Below are 13,287 nucleotides of genomic sequence, written 5' to 3'. Positions count from 1 at the left end.
GCTATGAGCTAGCATGACATTACTGGGACGTATTTGGAACTGCTTACAACATGGTCTTTGTGGAGGAGACACCACTGTGTCAAGACTGTCTGCTGTTTCATCACGTGCACAACAACTTTGAGGCGGCCAGGAACTTCTGTTTTTAGTCTCTAACAATGCCTCCATTGTGCTGGAAGTGTCACACTCAGGCTCTTCCTGTTGGAGTCTCACACAGTATCGATAAATTTAGCAGCTTTTTGAAGGTCTGACCCTGAAAAACAAACAGAAAGCTGGTGTCTGGAGCTGTGAAGTGGAGCTGGATATCAGAGCAGCTGTTTCTTTTCTGCCTGCAGAGTGCAGAGTGAGTGTTGAAGTTTAAGACCCTCTGCCCACCCTGGCCGGACAGAGGGGGAAGGGGAGGGGGGAAGTAGAGAGGGGGGCTGCTGCCTGTTGAGCCCAAGGTGAAAGGGTGCCACAGTCCTGCAAATGGATATGGGGAACACTCAATGTGACTCTGCCAGTGGAGGGGGTGTGCAGTTTGGATGGGTGCACTGTCTGCTCAGAGCCTGCCTTCTTCTCCAAAGACAGAAGCCCTCTGTTGCTCATTTGCCCCTCTTCTTTCTCTCTTCTCCTCTCCCTCTTTCTCTCAGTTTCCAGCCTTCCCATCTGTGTGTGATTTAGGCGCAGGCTCAGGGGAGAGGCAGGTCCGCTAGGGGAGAGGAATCAGTGCAGGGAGGGAGGGCGAGAAACAGGGAGGAAGTCCACACAAGTTTGTTTTACAGGACTCAACCCAGGGCCGGGACTCGGCGCAGCGCTGCATCTGGAGGTCGGAGCAGTGGAAAAGTGAAGCCAACGAGTGCAGCCGAGCAAGAGGAGCTGCCCGGAGACGTTTCTACAGCCAGGAGACACTGACAGGAACACAGACAGAGAGGGGATCAGTGCTCCACTGGGCAAACACACAAACATGGCTGCTAGATCTCTCTCCTGCTTCTGCCTTCTCAGCATCCTCTCAGGGATTGCCTATCCAGCCTCAGCCGCCAGGCTCTCGGGACAGCAACAGACTGACCTCAAAGTAAGACAGATTGCTTCTTATCACTTTTTGCTTTGTAAACTGAGCATGTTTTCTCAGCTTTGTCCTGACTTTTTAAAAGTTTCTGACTTCTTCTCCTAACTGCACTTGTACTTCGATGATCATGCACACAATGTTTGGGATGTGGTAGGGATTAGTTCTGTTTGTCTGGAGGGTCCTCTGAGGGCTGTTTGTGTCTGTCTGGACTTTACAAAGGTCCTGCTTTGTGTTCATGCTTGTGTGTGTGTGTTTGTGTCATCAGAGGAACCCCAGGGCTAAAGCTCACATGGGCTCTGAGTTACTGTCTCCACCGCTGTCATGCCCCTCCCGCCCCTCCCTGACAGTGCCCTAATGGAAACCAGCTGCCAAATGTTGAGCAACACCCCAGAGAGGGAGAAAGAGAGAGAGAGAGCACAATAAGCAGTGAGGGCATGAGAAGGACTGCTGGCCAATGTTCTCTTGGCTAAGTGAACCTCTAAACGATATCACAGCAGAGCTCAAACGTTGAACAAAGCCGACTGTTTTCATTTAAGATTAAGTCTGGGGGATTATCATCATCATACCTGTAAGATTTGTCATATTTCAGCTGCTTTTTGCGACCCAAAATCTTTACATAAAAGACAGTCAGTGTATCTGTACACTGTGATGGTCTTATACCATGTTAAAAGGTTTGCTTACATAACTTTTGGTATTGTAATCCCTTGCATCATAAGATGTAATATCACAGAGGCGTGGGACAGAAAGAAATTGATGTTATTTAAGGGGGAGCAGAAGAACAACAAGGACTGAAGATTTGAATTGTCATGCTCAGTCACAGCTCTGGTTTCACACATACACAAAACTCCTAAAAACTTCCAGAAATATTCCAGGTGAGCTGCATGTGTGAACTCAAACTAGTCAGAAGTATCCAGACAAATTCAGCTAGGCAGGGGGCAGATCTAAAAGAAGAGCATTCATTTAACTTGATCCTGCTTATTACCCGGCTCCCAGCTGAATACATGAGAAAGCTCATTTAGTTCAATTCAATTAAAACAACCTTATCTATCTGTCAGGGACTTTATTTATGTAAAAGCAGAGTAAACACAAACACATTACATAGCTAGGCAGACTTACAAAACAACATACATTTGCAGCTTTAGAAGGAAAACTGCTTAAAATGTCAGTTTCAAGAATAATTTAGACTAAAAATGTCAAATAACGATTGAGTTAAAAAAAAAAAAAAAAACCTGACAAATCTTCAATAAATCTGGGTAAGAAAGTAAAGATAAAAGAATAACAGTTGTGTAGAATCAAAACCATTAATTCAAATATGATTATTTTACAAAGCAGACAGTGTGTTCGTCTTAATGGAGCGAGGCAGAGAGACGGTGTGTGCAGGTTTTAGTGGTGGAGTATGTTAGACTGAGGTTCATATCCTGTCACATAACTCCACTTCACTTTCTGTTTTTACCATGTCTGTAGACTTTTGTTTTTCTCTTATATTTTTTTATTTGTGTATGCAGGGATAATAGAAAGAATGTTATAAACACTAGCACTGAATGGAAAAAGTTTGAATCTTTAATTACCATCACTGATGACCCGGATCAGCAGTATGGGTTGGTGCCACTGCTTCAAACAATATAAGTGCTTTAATAGAGCAAGCCCTGAATGGAAACTTAGTTCAGAAAACATAAAACAGACCTAGACTTGATGAAAAGAAAATCTTACATGTTGAGTCATTATTTTGTGTTAAAAAGTCAGAATAATTAAATAAAAAGTCAAATTTAAAAGTTGAAACTGTAAGGTATAGTGATAGTTATAATATGAAGTCAAAGTAATTAAATAAAAAATGTATGAGATATAGTTTACAATTCACGAGATAAATGTAAAATAAGACAAATTAATTATGTAATATTTAGTCATTATTTTGAGATAAAGGGAAATGTAAGAGATAAAAGCCCAAATAATACATATTCCATCATCATAAAACAAAAGTAAATATTTAAAGGATACAAGTGAATTAAAGTAAGAATTTTTGGACAAAATGTCAAAATTATGAGATAGAAACCATAATCATGTAGCAAAACAGAAAACTATGAAATTACAATTAAAATGTATTATATCAAAGTGTTAATAGTGAGATATTTGGTCAGAATTATGTGCTAAAAGTCTTCTTTTATAGATAATTTTAGAGATTTTTAGTTTGAAAAAGGAAAGGTTATGAGAAATACTGTGAAAAATGTAAACAAAAAATATAATACAGGAGATAAAAGTCAAACTTCTGGAACAGCTATCGCAAAAGTAGCTTCTTTTTTCAGGAGCAGATACATAGCTAGCATCCTCTTACCTCTGAATGCTAAGTCATCTAATGTAGCAGGCTTAAGCACTGTTGATATTGCAAACGCTGCAAAAACAAGATGCATTCTCACTGCTTCATTGTTCATTTTTCTTCTTGTAAATTTCCACAAGAAGCCTGATGAGAAATAATCTCTGCAGGGTTCTAGTCAGAAATACAAGATGTACTTGCTTTTAATCCTTGAGTTAATACCTACATGGCCGTGTCATGGACTTATCGTTCACATACTATGCTCTACAGGTTACTGGAGGATAACTCTAGAGCACACCAGAGAGCTCAGGGTGTATGTAACTATCGGATGTGCAGGATGTAAACAACAGACATAGTGACAGTCAAGGAGGCTACTATTGTTATTGTCTCAGTGGCCCTTTGACTGACAAAATACTCATGACTGGTTGACAGAGCGCACCGCCTGCAACGTCCCCGCTCAGTTTTTTGGACATCTTCCTCCTTGCATCAATGCAATGGTCTCAGACTTGTTTCTATTCAAGTTTGCAGGTTCCAAAATTGATCTGCAATCCAGGTATTTTGACAGGCAAGTTTGTCGCAGTGCAGTGGCAAAGACACATCATATAGATGGATAATAGCAGACTTAGTCCATCAGCTTGTCTTTAAAACTTTCTGCCTTTGCTTTCTGTGTTGACCTTTTGTGTCCCCTCTGCCCCTAAATTGCCCCTAATGTTCATGTGCTCACTGCATCTTGCAACTGTGCAGGGTTAATTTTTGAGGCCATGCACTCAACACTCTGATCATACACGGCATCACACAGTTCAAAGCCAGCATCCCTGATGGTATGGGGATCATAAGAGTTCATGGCATGGGTAGCTTACATGGGGGAAGGCTCCATTAATGCTGAACAATATATACAGGTTTAGAAGCAACATATAATGCCATAGGAAGACCTTACATATTTCAGCAGGACAATTCCAAACCACATTCTGTACATATTACAACAGTATGGCTCTGTAGTAGAAGAGTCCAGGTGCTAAACCGGCCTGTCTGAAGTCCTAACTTGTCACCTATTGAAAACATTTGAAGCACCATGAAACTAAAAATACGACAAAGGAGATCCTGAACTGTTGAACAGCTGAAATCCTCTATCAGACAAGAATGAGACATCATTTCACTTTAAACTCCAGGAACTGGTCTCCTGGGTTCACAAACGTCAACAGAGTGTTGTTAAAATAAGGGCTGATGCAACACAACGTAAACCCTGTCCCTGTGGCAACTGTTTGAAATATGTTGCTGGCATCAAATATAAAAAGAGCATAAATATTTCAGAAAACAGCAAAAAATGTCAGTTCATCATTTGATATCTGATGTCTTCGCACTGTTTTCAATAAATATAGACTTTAAACATAGACTTTAATTGATTTTCAAATCATCAAATTCAGTTTTTATCAACATTATACAGAACACTTATATAATTGGGGTTGTTTACATGCTAGCTGCCTGTAGCTACTCTGGATGTCAGGGTGAAATCCTTAAAGCTTTTACATAAATGTTTCATTACACTGTGGCTGTCATTATGTGGCTGCTTTGATGCTTTTGGGGTTGATTTGTGTTTAATAGCCCCCATTTAAAAAGCTAGAGGGCCATGAATCTTAGAAACCAAGATGTAAATGGACATAAGTGACTCTGAAAATTGATCTGTAGTAGGAAAACACCCTGGGAAAATAGGTCATAGGTCAAAAGTGTTGAAGTGAAAGTGGAATTATTTAGTTTTTAAACTTGGCAATGTAAAGCTAGTATATTTTGATAATTTCTTCCTAATTTATTTTCAATTGTAGATGTTTATTTCTCAAAGTCTGAGCTCTCTAAGTTAAGAGGTCCCCCAGGAGAAGGCCTCGCCCCTGCAGCCAGACTGTCTCTGGTATTGAGTTAGGATGAGTTTCTCATGACCCGGGATCTGTGAAGTCCGGAGGATGTTCAGAGGAGTTAGCATGACTAAATCCAGTGTCTGAACCCCTCTTCAAGGTCAGTAGAAGTACAGAAGCCAGAGCCAGTTGGGCAAGAAAGCGGAAATGAGACTCAACCTTCCAGCTTTAACGTTTAATCCACTTAAAGCTCCCACTCTGGGAAAACTCTTTCAGCAGGCAGATGTATAAAACACAGAGCACAGCGTAGCACCAATATTTAAAACTTCTCTTTATAAAACAGCACTCCAGGGATTCAGCCGTCCGTCACAGAGGCTTCCCACCCCCACACGCCCTGCAGGGAGAGGACACAGCTACAGTTTCAAAGCCACATGACCAGAGAGTGTGTTGACTTTGGACAGCACTCATCTGTTGAGCCAAATCCTGTTTTTGTGCTTGATACCAGCTACATTTGTTCAGCTCTGTGCTGCAGAGATACAGCCTGATGGTCTATCCTGTCAGCGTTCACTCAACATACAGTACATAAACAGATAAATACTGCTAAGACAGAGCAGAGCACTGGGAGTGGAAGCTTCACATGAACACACAGAGAGACTATCACATGTTGAATGTCATCTTTGTTCTACACTGTGGTGGGCACAGTGGGAGGGCTGCAGAAATAGCTCACATTACTGAGTGTGCTCATAGTTAGCAGGAGGCTGCAAATGTCAAGCATTTTCATTTGCATGTTAGAGATTCATTAAAGTTACCGGCATGTCCGAAACTCCTGTTTAACCTCCGTTACAGGATTAACCCCAAGAGAAAGTAGTCAAAAACAAATAAATGCACGTGTACGTATACAGGTGAATCAACACTTACAAATCAGAGGTTAAATGATTGAATCTACTCTAACGCTTATGTTGTGTTCACTGGACACGGATAAAACAGTTTGCTCGCTTTATTAGCAAACATTTTAACGTCAGAATATTATGTGATTACTCACTCCATCCATGTGTCAAACTGCGTGTACGCAAGTACCCAAAGAGGCGAGTCCAGTTACGCTAATTGTGGCAGTGCTAACCTGCTAGTATGACTCATAGCTGAAATCAAGTGACAAAGGTTTTCACAACTTACCAGATAATTTGACCTCCTCACTCACTTTCTTCCAAGTTTTATTCCTGTTGTATTAAATATAAAGAAACAGGTAGATTCATCCACTTCATCGTAGCTGCACATAGCTATTGTAATTTTTCTCAATTTTCCAATTGAATAAACCTCCGCCTGTCTGTTCTTCAGATCATACCTCACCGGAGGATCTCCATGCTGATTGGCCTCATAAGTTTAAGGTGGGGTCAGACTGAGTCTTACCCTGTCTTGAAGTTGGGTCTCTCATAATTTGACATAGAGTGGTCTAGACCTCCTATGTTTGTAAAAGCATCTTGAGATAACGTTTGTTGTGATTTGGGACTATACAAATAAAGATTGATTGATTGATTGATTGATTGATTGATTGATTGATTGATTGATTGATTGATAGTGAGTGATTAGCTGAAGATCAGATTTTTCTACTCTTGTGAATAAGCAAATGCAGCGAGTAACGCATTAAACATGTCATGAATTTGCGAGTATAACTCTCACTATTCAGCCTCCAAATGTGCGTTGTTTTCGTCTGTCAAGAACTTGCGACCAACCATTTCTTTTTCTTGACTTCACATGTAATTCACTCACAAGAATGATTCTATTTGCGTCTGGTGTGAACTCATCATTAGAGTAACATTGGGACTGGTATTAACAGCTGTAAATTAAGAAGAATCATATTTGTTCTAAGTAAGCGTACGCTGAGTAAGAACTAAGATACACAAATGAAGATGTATCATTTATTTTAAATTTGAGAAGTCTGCATCTAACTGATCTGCTATCCCCTCTCTTTGGAGAAAGAACAATCTGAATAATAATTTGACATCATGTTTTTATGCTGAGACAATCAAGAAGAGAGATGAAGAAGAGAGATGAAAACAGCAGAGAAAAGGCAGGAGGGGTTAAAGAAACAGAAACTTTAGGTTATGACCACTGACTGTGGTGCTGACACATTGCACTAGTTTAGCTCAGGCATGGGCAGAAGCGATCTGACCCAAACTCACATTTACCTTGTTGCTAAGTCATCATCACTCCCTCAGGTGGGTCCGGTCCACAGCAGAACAGATTATGTGGATTTGAAGCAGACACTCACAGTTGTTGAAAGTTCAATGACTCTTGTTGTTAGTGTTTGTTACAGTTCCTCTCACCGTTCCTCTTCTACTCTGATAATCCGGTGCACGCAGCGCTGCGAGATCCTCATTCGTCAACAGAGCTGTCAATAATGGATTTATAGCCCTTTTTATAGCTCCAAATAACCAATCCAAACTAAACTAGCCAGAAAACTAAACACTGTGACTTAAATCAGCATGATAAGAACTAACTATAATGACAGAAACCATGTTTGACAAACATTTATTTGACCTGTATTTGGATTTTAGAGTTTGATCCACGTCCCATCTGTTAACATGGAGGAGGCAGGGTTTATGAGCTATATAGCAGTCAGTCAGTGAGCTCTAATTTTTCAGCTTCATTCAGGATAGCTGTTTTTCTGTCAATGGTTTTAAGTCTACGACTAGAAGGGGGAATCTACCAACTGGAGGTAGATCATGAAGTAAACTCTTAACGTCAGGTGAGGGATACAGAGATGTTTAAGGACTGATAAATGTAAAAGAAACTGTCGCAGACTCTGACAGTGATGAAACAGAAAATCTGTCAGGTGCTGCTCTGATTCACGTGGTCCTGTTCACCTTGTTTTACTTCAGCATCAGTGGCAATGTTCAGTTCAGTGTGAGTAATAACAGCTAAGCCAGCTCATTATCAAGAGGCTACAAACACCTCTAACTGTGTTGGTGTATGATCGATTTACTGAAGAATTAGCTGTGTTAGCTGTTGCTAACTAATGCTCAGTGAGCTGGATGTTACAGTGCACTGGTACCAACAGCAGAGTATTTGTAACACATTAGGTACTCTGGGTATTTTTACATGGGCAGTTCTTTGAACGGTTTTATGTTTGATGCATGAACACACGTCTCATTCGGATCACATTATTACAACAGTGGAGTTGAGATCTCTAATCAGAATGATTTTAATCGCGGTGTACAGCCACCATCGACTGTATAAATAATGGACGAAGTGATGTCACCCATCTGTTCCTGAGCACTGTTTTGAGGCCAATCGTCGGCGGGAGCCATATTGGAAATGCTGAACTCAACATAACTTCTGTCAAGCTAGTGTGAGGTACAGAGGTGAGCTTTGAGCCTCCTTGCCAACAACTTGTGTTCCCGCCTGTCAGTCAAGTCCTTATTTGGGCAAAACTCAATATCTTAATATCTTCTGAACTGTTGCATTATAAAAAAAATCACCCCGCGTACAGTGTGTGCCGATACAGAAATTAGCTACATAGACCCAAGTTGTTTTTTGAACCAGGCTGTAAACATATTTCTGCTGTAAAGATCATCTTTTTTGAATGGGTGTGTATGTGGTTTCCGGTGTTTCTGCAGCAAGCCTCAAGCAGACGCTCAATGAATTACAGTTTATAACACTTCCGCATGGGCTTCATATTTTGAGACCGGAGGTTGCCGCTTGGTAGCCACCAAGGGTTTGCTAAGCACATGGATTGATTTGAGCTTCTTTTCAAAGTGCACTTTAAGAATCCCTGTCCATTTCCCAGAGCGTCTCTTCGGTCATCTTACAGGGAAACAGAGAGAGTTGTAATGCACTTTTTTTAATCTCATAATGACTTTACATAATGACTGTTTCTCTCCATAAAACTTTCCCACCTAAAGCCCCACAGCCGGACTGTGATGGTACAAATGCTCAGGGTGATGACAGGGAGAGAGGTTGACTGTAAAAGGAGGGACGATGAACAGATGATAGGGTTTGATGCTGAAAAGGGTTTGAAAGACAGTGCACAAGAAAAGGTTTATTATAACTGATGCAGCTAAGATGAGCTTTATGTCGTGTTTCTGTTAAAGTCTGAATATTTCTACAACGTTTAGAGATGTTTAGAGCACGTCCTGACTCCAACTATCATCGCTCTCATCTCACTCTCGGACAGAAAGCAACCTCAGCTCTCTCTAAATTGTTGAACTGTAGTGTTAAGTCCCAATAATAAGAAAATCAGCTGATTAAAAGAAGTCATCCACACAGATAACTGTTTCTCCACAGGCTGCTGAGTTATATACCCACGGTGCATTCCTCTTATTTTAGAGTCTACAGAGTTCACGTCCTATCCTGAGACCATCTGCTACATCTCCCTCCAACTCTAAACCCCCTGCCCTGTTCCCCCTGTGTTTACACACTGCAGCTGCTTGAACCATCACAAAGTGTCACACTGCTCACAGGCCTGAACCATTTCTAAACTCAGTAAGGGGATTTACGAACAGTAAACAGCTCTGTGTCTCTTAAACTTGTTTTTATTACTCCTGACGGGGTGGAATACCATTTGTGGCTGAAACTCTTATTTTTTTTGTCAGCACACAACCCATGTGAATCATCAGTCGGGTTTTTAGGATGTTTGCATTAAAGGCAGACTCACTGAGTGTTTTTGTGGTAGAGTCGGATGTGTCTGGTATCAGTGTGTGCTCCGTTGGTCAGCGAGAGCCACAGGAAAACGACTCTGCAGGAAGATTGAGCGCGGCTGTTCACAGGATGTTTCACATGAGCTGCCTACAGAAGCATCTCTTTGTGCCTCAGCCCAGCTGTGAATAAATCAAAGGAAAATGTGAATCACAAGAGAGGATACAGCTCTGTCTGTCCATCTGTCTGTCCGTCTGTCTGTGGAATGTTCTGGATGTTATGAATGCACGGCATTAATGTCCACTCCACTGAGCGGAGCGTGGAGGTCAAACTCTGAACTCCTTAAAGACTGCAGCTTCTGTACGCCTCACTGAATGCTGCTGCTTCAAATGTTCAAAGACATTCAAAGGGCAGTTCAAAGGGCACAATGCGCGCCCGTGTGTGTGTGTGTGTGTATGTGTGTGTGTGTGTGTGTGTAGTTGTGGGTGTGTATGTGTGTGTGTTGGAGGAGGGGGGCATTACACCATCCTGAGAAACTCTGGTGAGCAAACATCAGACAGGATGCAGGTTTCAAAGCGACATTCTGCAAATAGGACACAGCTCTCTCACTCACTCACACTCACTCAGGGCAGTTCAGATCAATACTCAGTTCTTTATTAAGAAAAAATAAACCATGCAATCGATTAGTACCATCACCAGAAATATCGAGTCAGAGAAATTTGTTTCCTTGATGCACAGGAGTGCATGCAAGTGTTACAGGAGCCTCTGTGGAAACTTTGCCTTCAATAGCTTCACAGAGGAGGAAACTAAAATACAACAAAGATACACACAGAAGAACTCCAGTAAAGCTTCTACAGACAGGTGATGGATCAGGCTCCTAAATTCATTAAATATACTGAATATGCTTCTGTGATGTTGACAAAGAAGTCTTGAACCAGCAGAAAATAAGAAAGCCAAGTTTCTGAAAAATAAGAGACACAATTTCACAGGTCAGGAGAAAAGTCAAAGGGTCTGAAAATACACCAAAGCAAAAGGAATTTAAATAAATCTCGGCAAGCTTTATTCATTCAACTTATTTAACACACTGAGGCATTTCATGCTCTACTGAGCGAAACACTCAATACAAGACTAAAAAACTAAGAGACTGGGAGGATAGACAGGTACTAGTTAACTGCTAGACAAAGTTAACATTAACTGATTAGTTGATTGGACAAAGATCTGTGACATTGCATAACCTGGGGTCTCATTTATAAATGTTGCGTATGCCCGAAACAGGGTCTGAAAATGGCGCAACCCACTTTCAAAACAAACGAGCACCTGATAAGACCTTGTGTCTTATAGTGTCTTTATTTTGCATTCACACAAATTAAATCATTTGCTTGTTTTATTTGTGTGTAATTTAGTACGAAAACCTTCTCTTTGTACTCACTTTATTTGCATGAATAACTGGCTTGTGTACGTGAGTACCCCAAGACGAGTAGTGTTGCCAATTAGGGCAGTGCAAATGTTCTAGTGAAACTGTTAGCTGGAATCAAGTGACAGACAAAGGTTTCCACAACTTACCAGATAATCCTTCCTACTCACTCTTTATTTTATTGTGTTTTGATTAAGACATTAAAAAAACAGATGTTGTTGTATGGTTCGGTGTAGCCACACGGACACTATCAGTTTTTAGTCCATTTTCCAGATGAATGAACATTCACCAGTCTGTCTACACATCTTAAGTCCCCTGTCGATCTTCATGCTGATTGGTCATCGTGGGGCGAATGATGCGCTAAAGATCAGATTTTTCTACCCTCACGAATAAGCAAACGAAGCAAAGAGAGCATTTAATGTGTCACGAAATCGCAGAAAACAAGCTCCATTTGCCTAATTTGCGTTGTTCGACAAGGACGTGTGTCTGAACGCCAAGAAAGAGAAATCTGACAGCAACAGAAAGATTTTACCTCCACATGCTCCAAGACTTTTTTTGCAGGGTAAATTAGACAACACTTGAATGCAGCAAGTACTCCTCTTGGAGGTGTACAAGTTATGTTGCTTTTCTTTAATCAAAATATTAATCTCTGCTGTTGAGGGACTAAATAGTGAAAATAAAGTACTGTAAAGGAAGGGAACAAAATGGTCTTTTAGCCGACTACAGCAGTGTTTGTGATTTCCATGAGCTTTCCTCTTGTGTCACTTTAACTGCAGTAAACATAAACTGTGCACAGTCTGTCCAACTTGAAATTGACTACAGATTTCAGATTGAAGCACATCATTGTTTTATTGCTCTAACTGGATGTATATTTCTGTTTTTGCTGCAGGTGTGTGTGAAAGGATTTTTCCTGAGCGAGCAGGATATTTGCCTACCATGTAACTGCAAAGGTCACGCAGACTACTGTGAAGACATCACTGGTGTTTGCATAGTAAGTTTCCCCACAGTGACTATGACTCACTGGAGAAAGAGAGAGGGGAGAGCTGACTTAAATTTCATGATGGTAAAAGTCAAATATTTCATTATGATTGCCTTGATATCCTCCTCTTCAGAAATGCAAGGACCACAGTACAGGAGATTTCTGTGAGATGTGTGAGGATGGCTACATGCCGGCCTTCAGCCTGGGTGGACGCCACACTTGCAAACCGTGTGCCTGCCCCCTCTCTGTCCCCTCCAATAAGTAAGCCGGTCTGTTCTTGTTTCTGTAACCACGAGATTGTGTGTTGGCAAGCAGTGAATAATCTCTGAAATACTTTCCCCTGTGTGTTTGGCCAGCTTCGCAGTGCACTGTGACAGAGGAGGTGCCATCCTGCGCTGCAAGTGCAAACAGGGCTACGCCGGACATCTCTGTGAGAGGTCAGTGCTGAGGCAGCTCTGAGCAGTCAACCAAGTTACAGAACAAAAGTATGCATTAATTATCCACAGAGTACAATACAAACCTCAAGAGTACAGACAAACACAGATGCTGTCTGTGGTGAGCAGAGCGTCACAACATGAAGCAACAAGCCAATGTCAAGGAGATTATCTAGAGGTGGGCTGCTTATTGAAACATTAGTGCTGTTGTCAGTCATCTTCTGTTCCCCACCCAGGTGTGCTCCAGGTTATTACGGCAACCCAATGGAGATCGGTAATACCTGCAAGAGATGCGACTGCAATGGCAACTCTGACCCCAACCTGATCTTCAATGAGTGCCACAACATGACGGGTCACTGCCAACACTGCTGGGGAAACACGGCCGGCGCCAACTGTGAGAGGTGTGCATCAGGATTCTACGGCGATGCAATCAACGCCAAGAACTGCAGAGGTGAGGGATACGAGTGCACATTATTTACTTATTTATTTAGGACATATTTTGGGGTCTTTCTGACTGATAGGAGCGAACAGTTTTAGAATTGCTTGGGTAAACTGCTTCAACTTGCAGCTGCACAGTAGGCTAAGATGGCCCCAGCATTGATCCTGCAGGAAAATACTCCTGTTC

General features: G+C 41.5%; 1 protein-coding gene across 2 annotated transcripts in view; it reads left to right on the top strand.

Annotated features, from left to right (window-relative positions):
* The first annotated feature begins 417 nt into the window (after positions 1 to 417).
* The window catches only part of lama4 (laminin, alpha 4), a 41,475-nt gene continuing 28,605 nt past the window's right edge, over positions 418 to 13,287 (top strand). The window contains exons 1-5 of one of the 2 annotated variants that reach the window (XM_034699561.1): positions 418 to 1,051; positions 12,139 to 12,240; positions 12,362 to 12,489; positions 12,585 to 12,665; positions 12,899 to 13,113. In XM_034699561.1, coding sequence (XP_034555452.1) covers positions 944 to 1,051; positions 12,139 to 12,240; positions 12,362 to 12,489; positions 12,585 to 12,665; positions 12,899 to 13,113 — 634 coding nt within the window. In that variant the 5' untranslated portion in view covers positions 418 to 943. The remainder of the gene's footprint in view (positions 1,052 to 12,138; positions 12,241 to 12,361; positions 12,490 to 12,584; positions 12,666 to 12,898; positions 13,114 to 13,287) is intronic. The other variant, XM_034699560.1, reaches the window with a different exon arrangement.

This window comes from Notolabrus celidotus, chromosome 13 (genome assembly GCF_009762535.1).
Source record: "Notolabrus celidotus isolate fNotCel1 chromosome 13, fNotCel1.pri, whole genome shotgun sequence".
Classification (NCBI taxonomy): domain Eukaryota; kingdom Metazoa; phylum Chordata; class Actinopteri; order Labriformes; family Labridae; genus Notolabrus; species Notolabrus celidotus.
The sequence above is the reverse complement of the archived record's forward strand: the minus strand, read 5'-3'. Positions and strand labels throughout refer to the sequence as shown.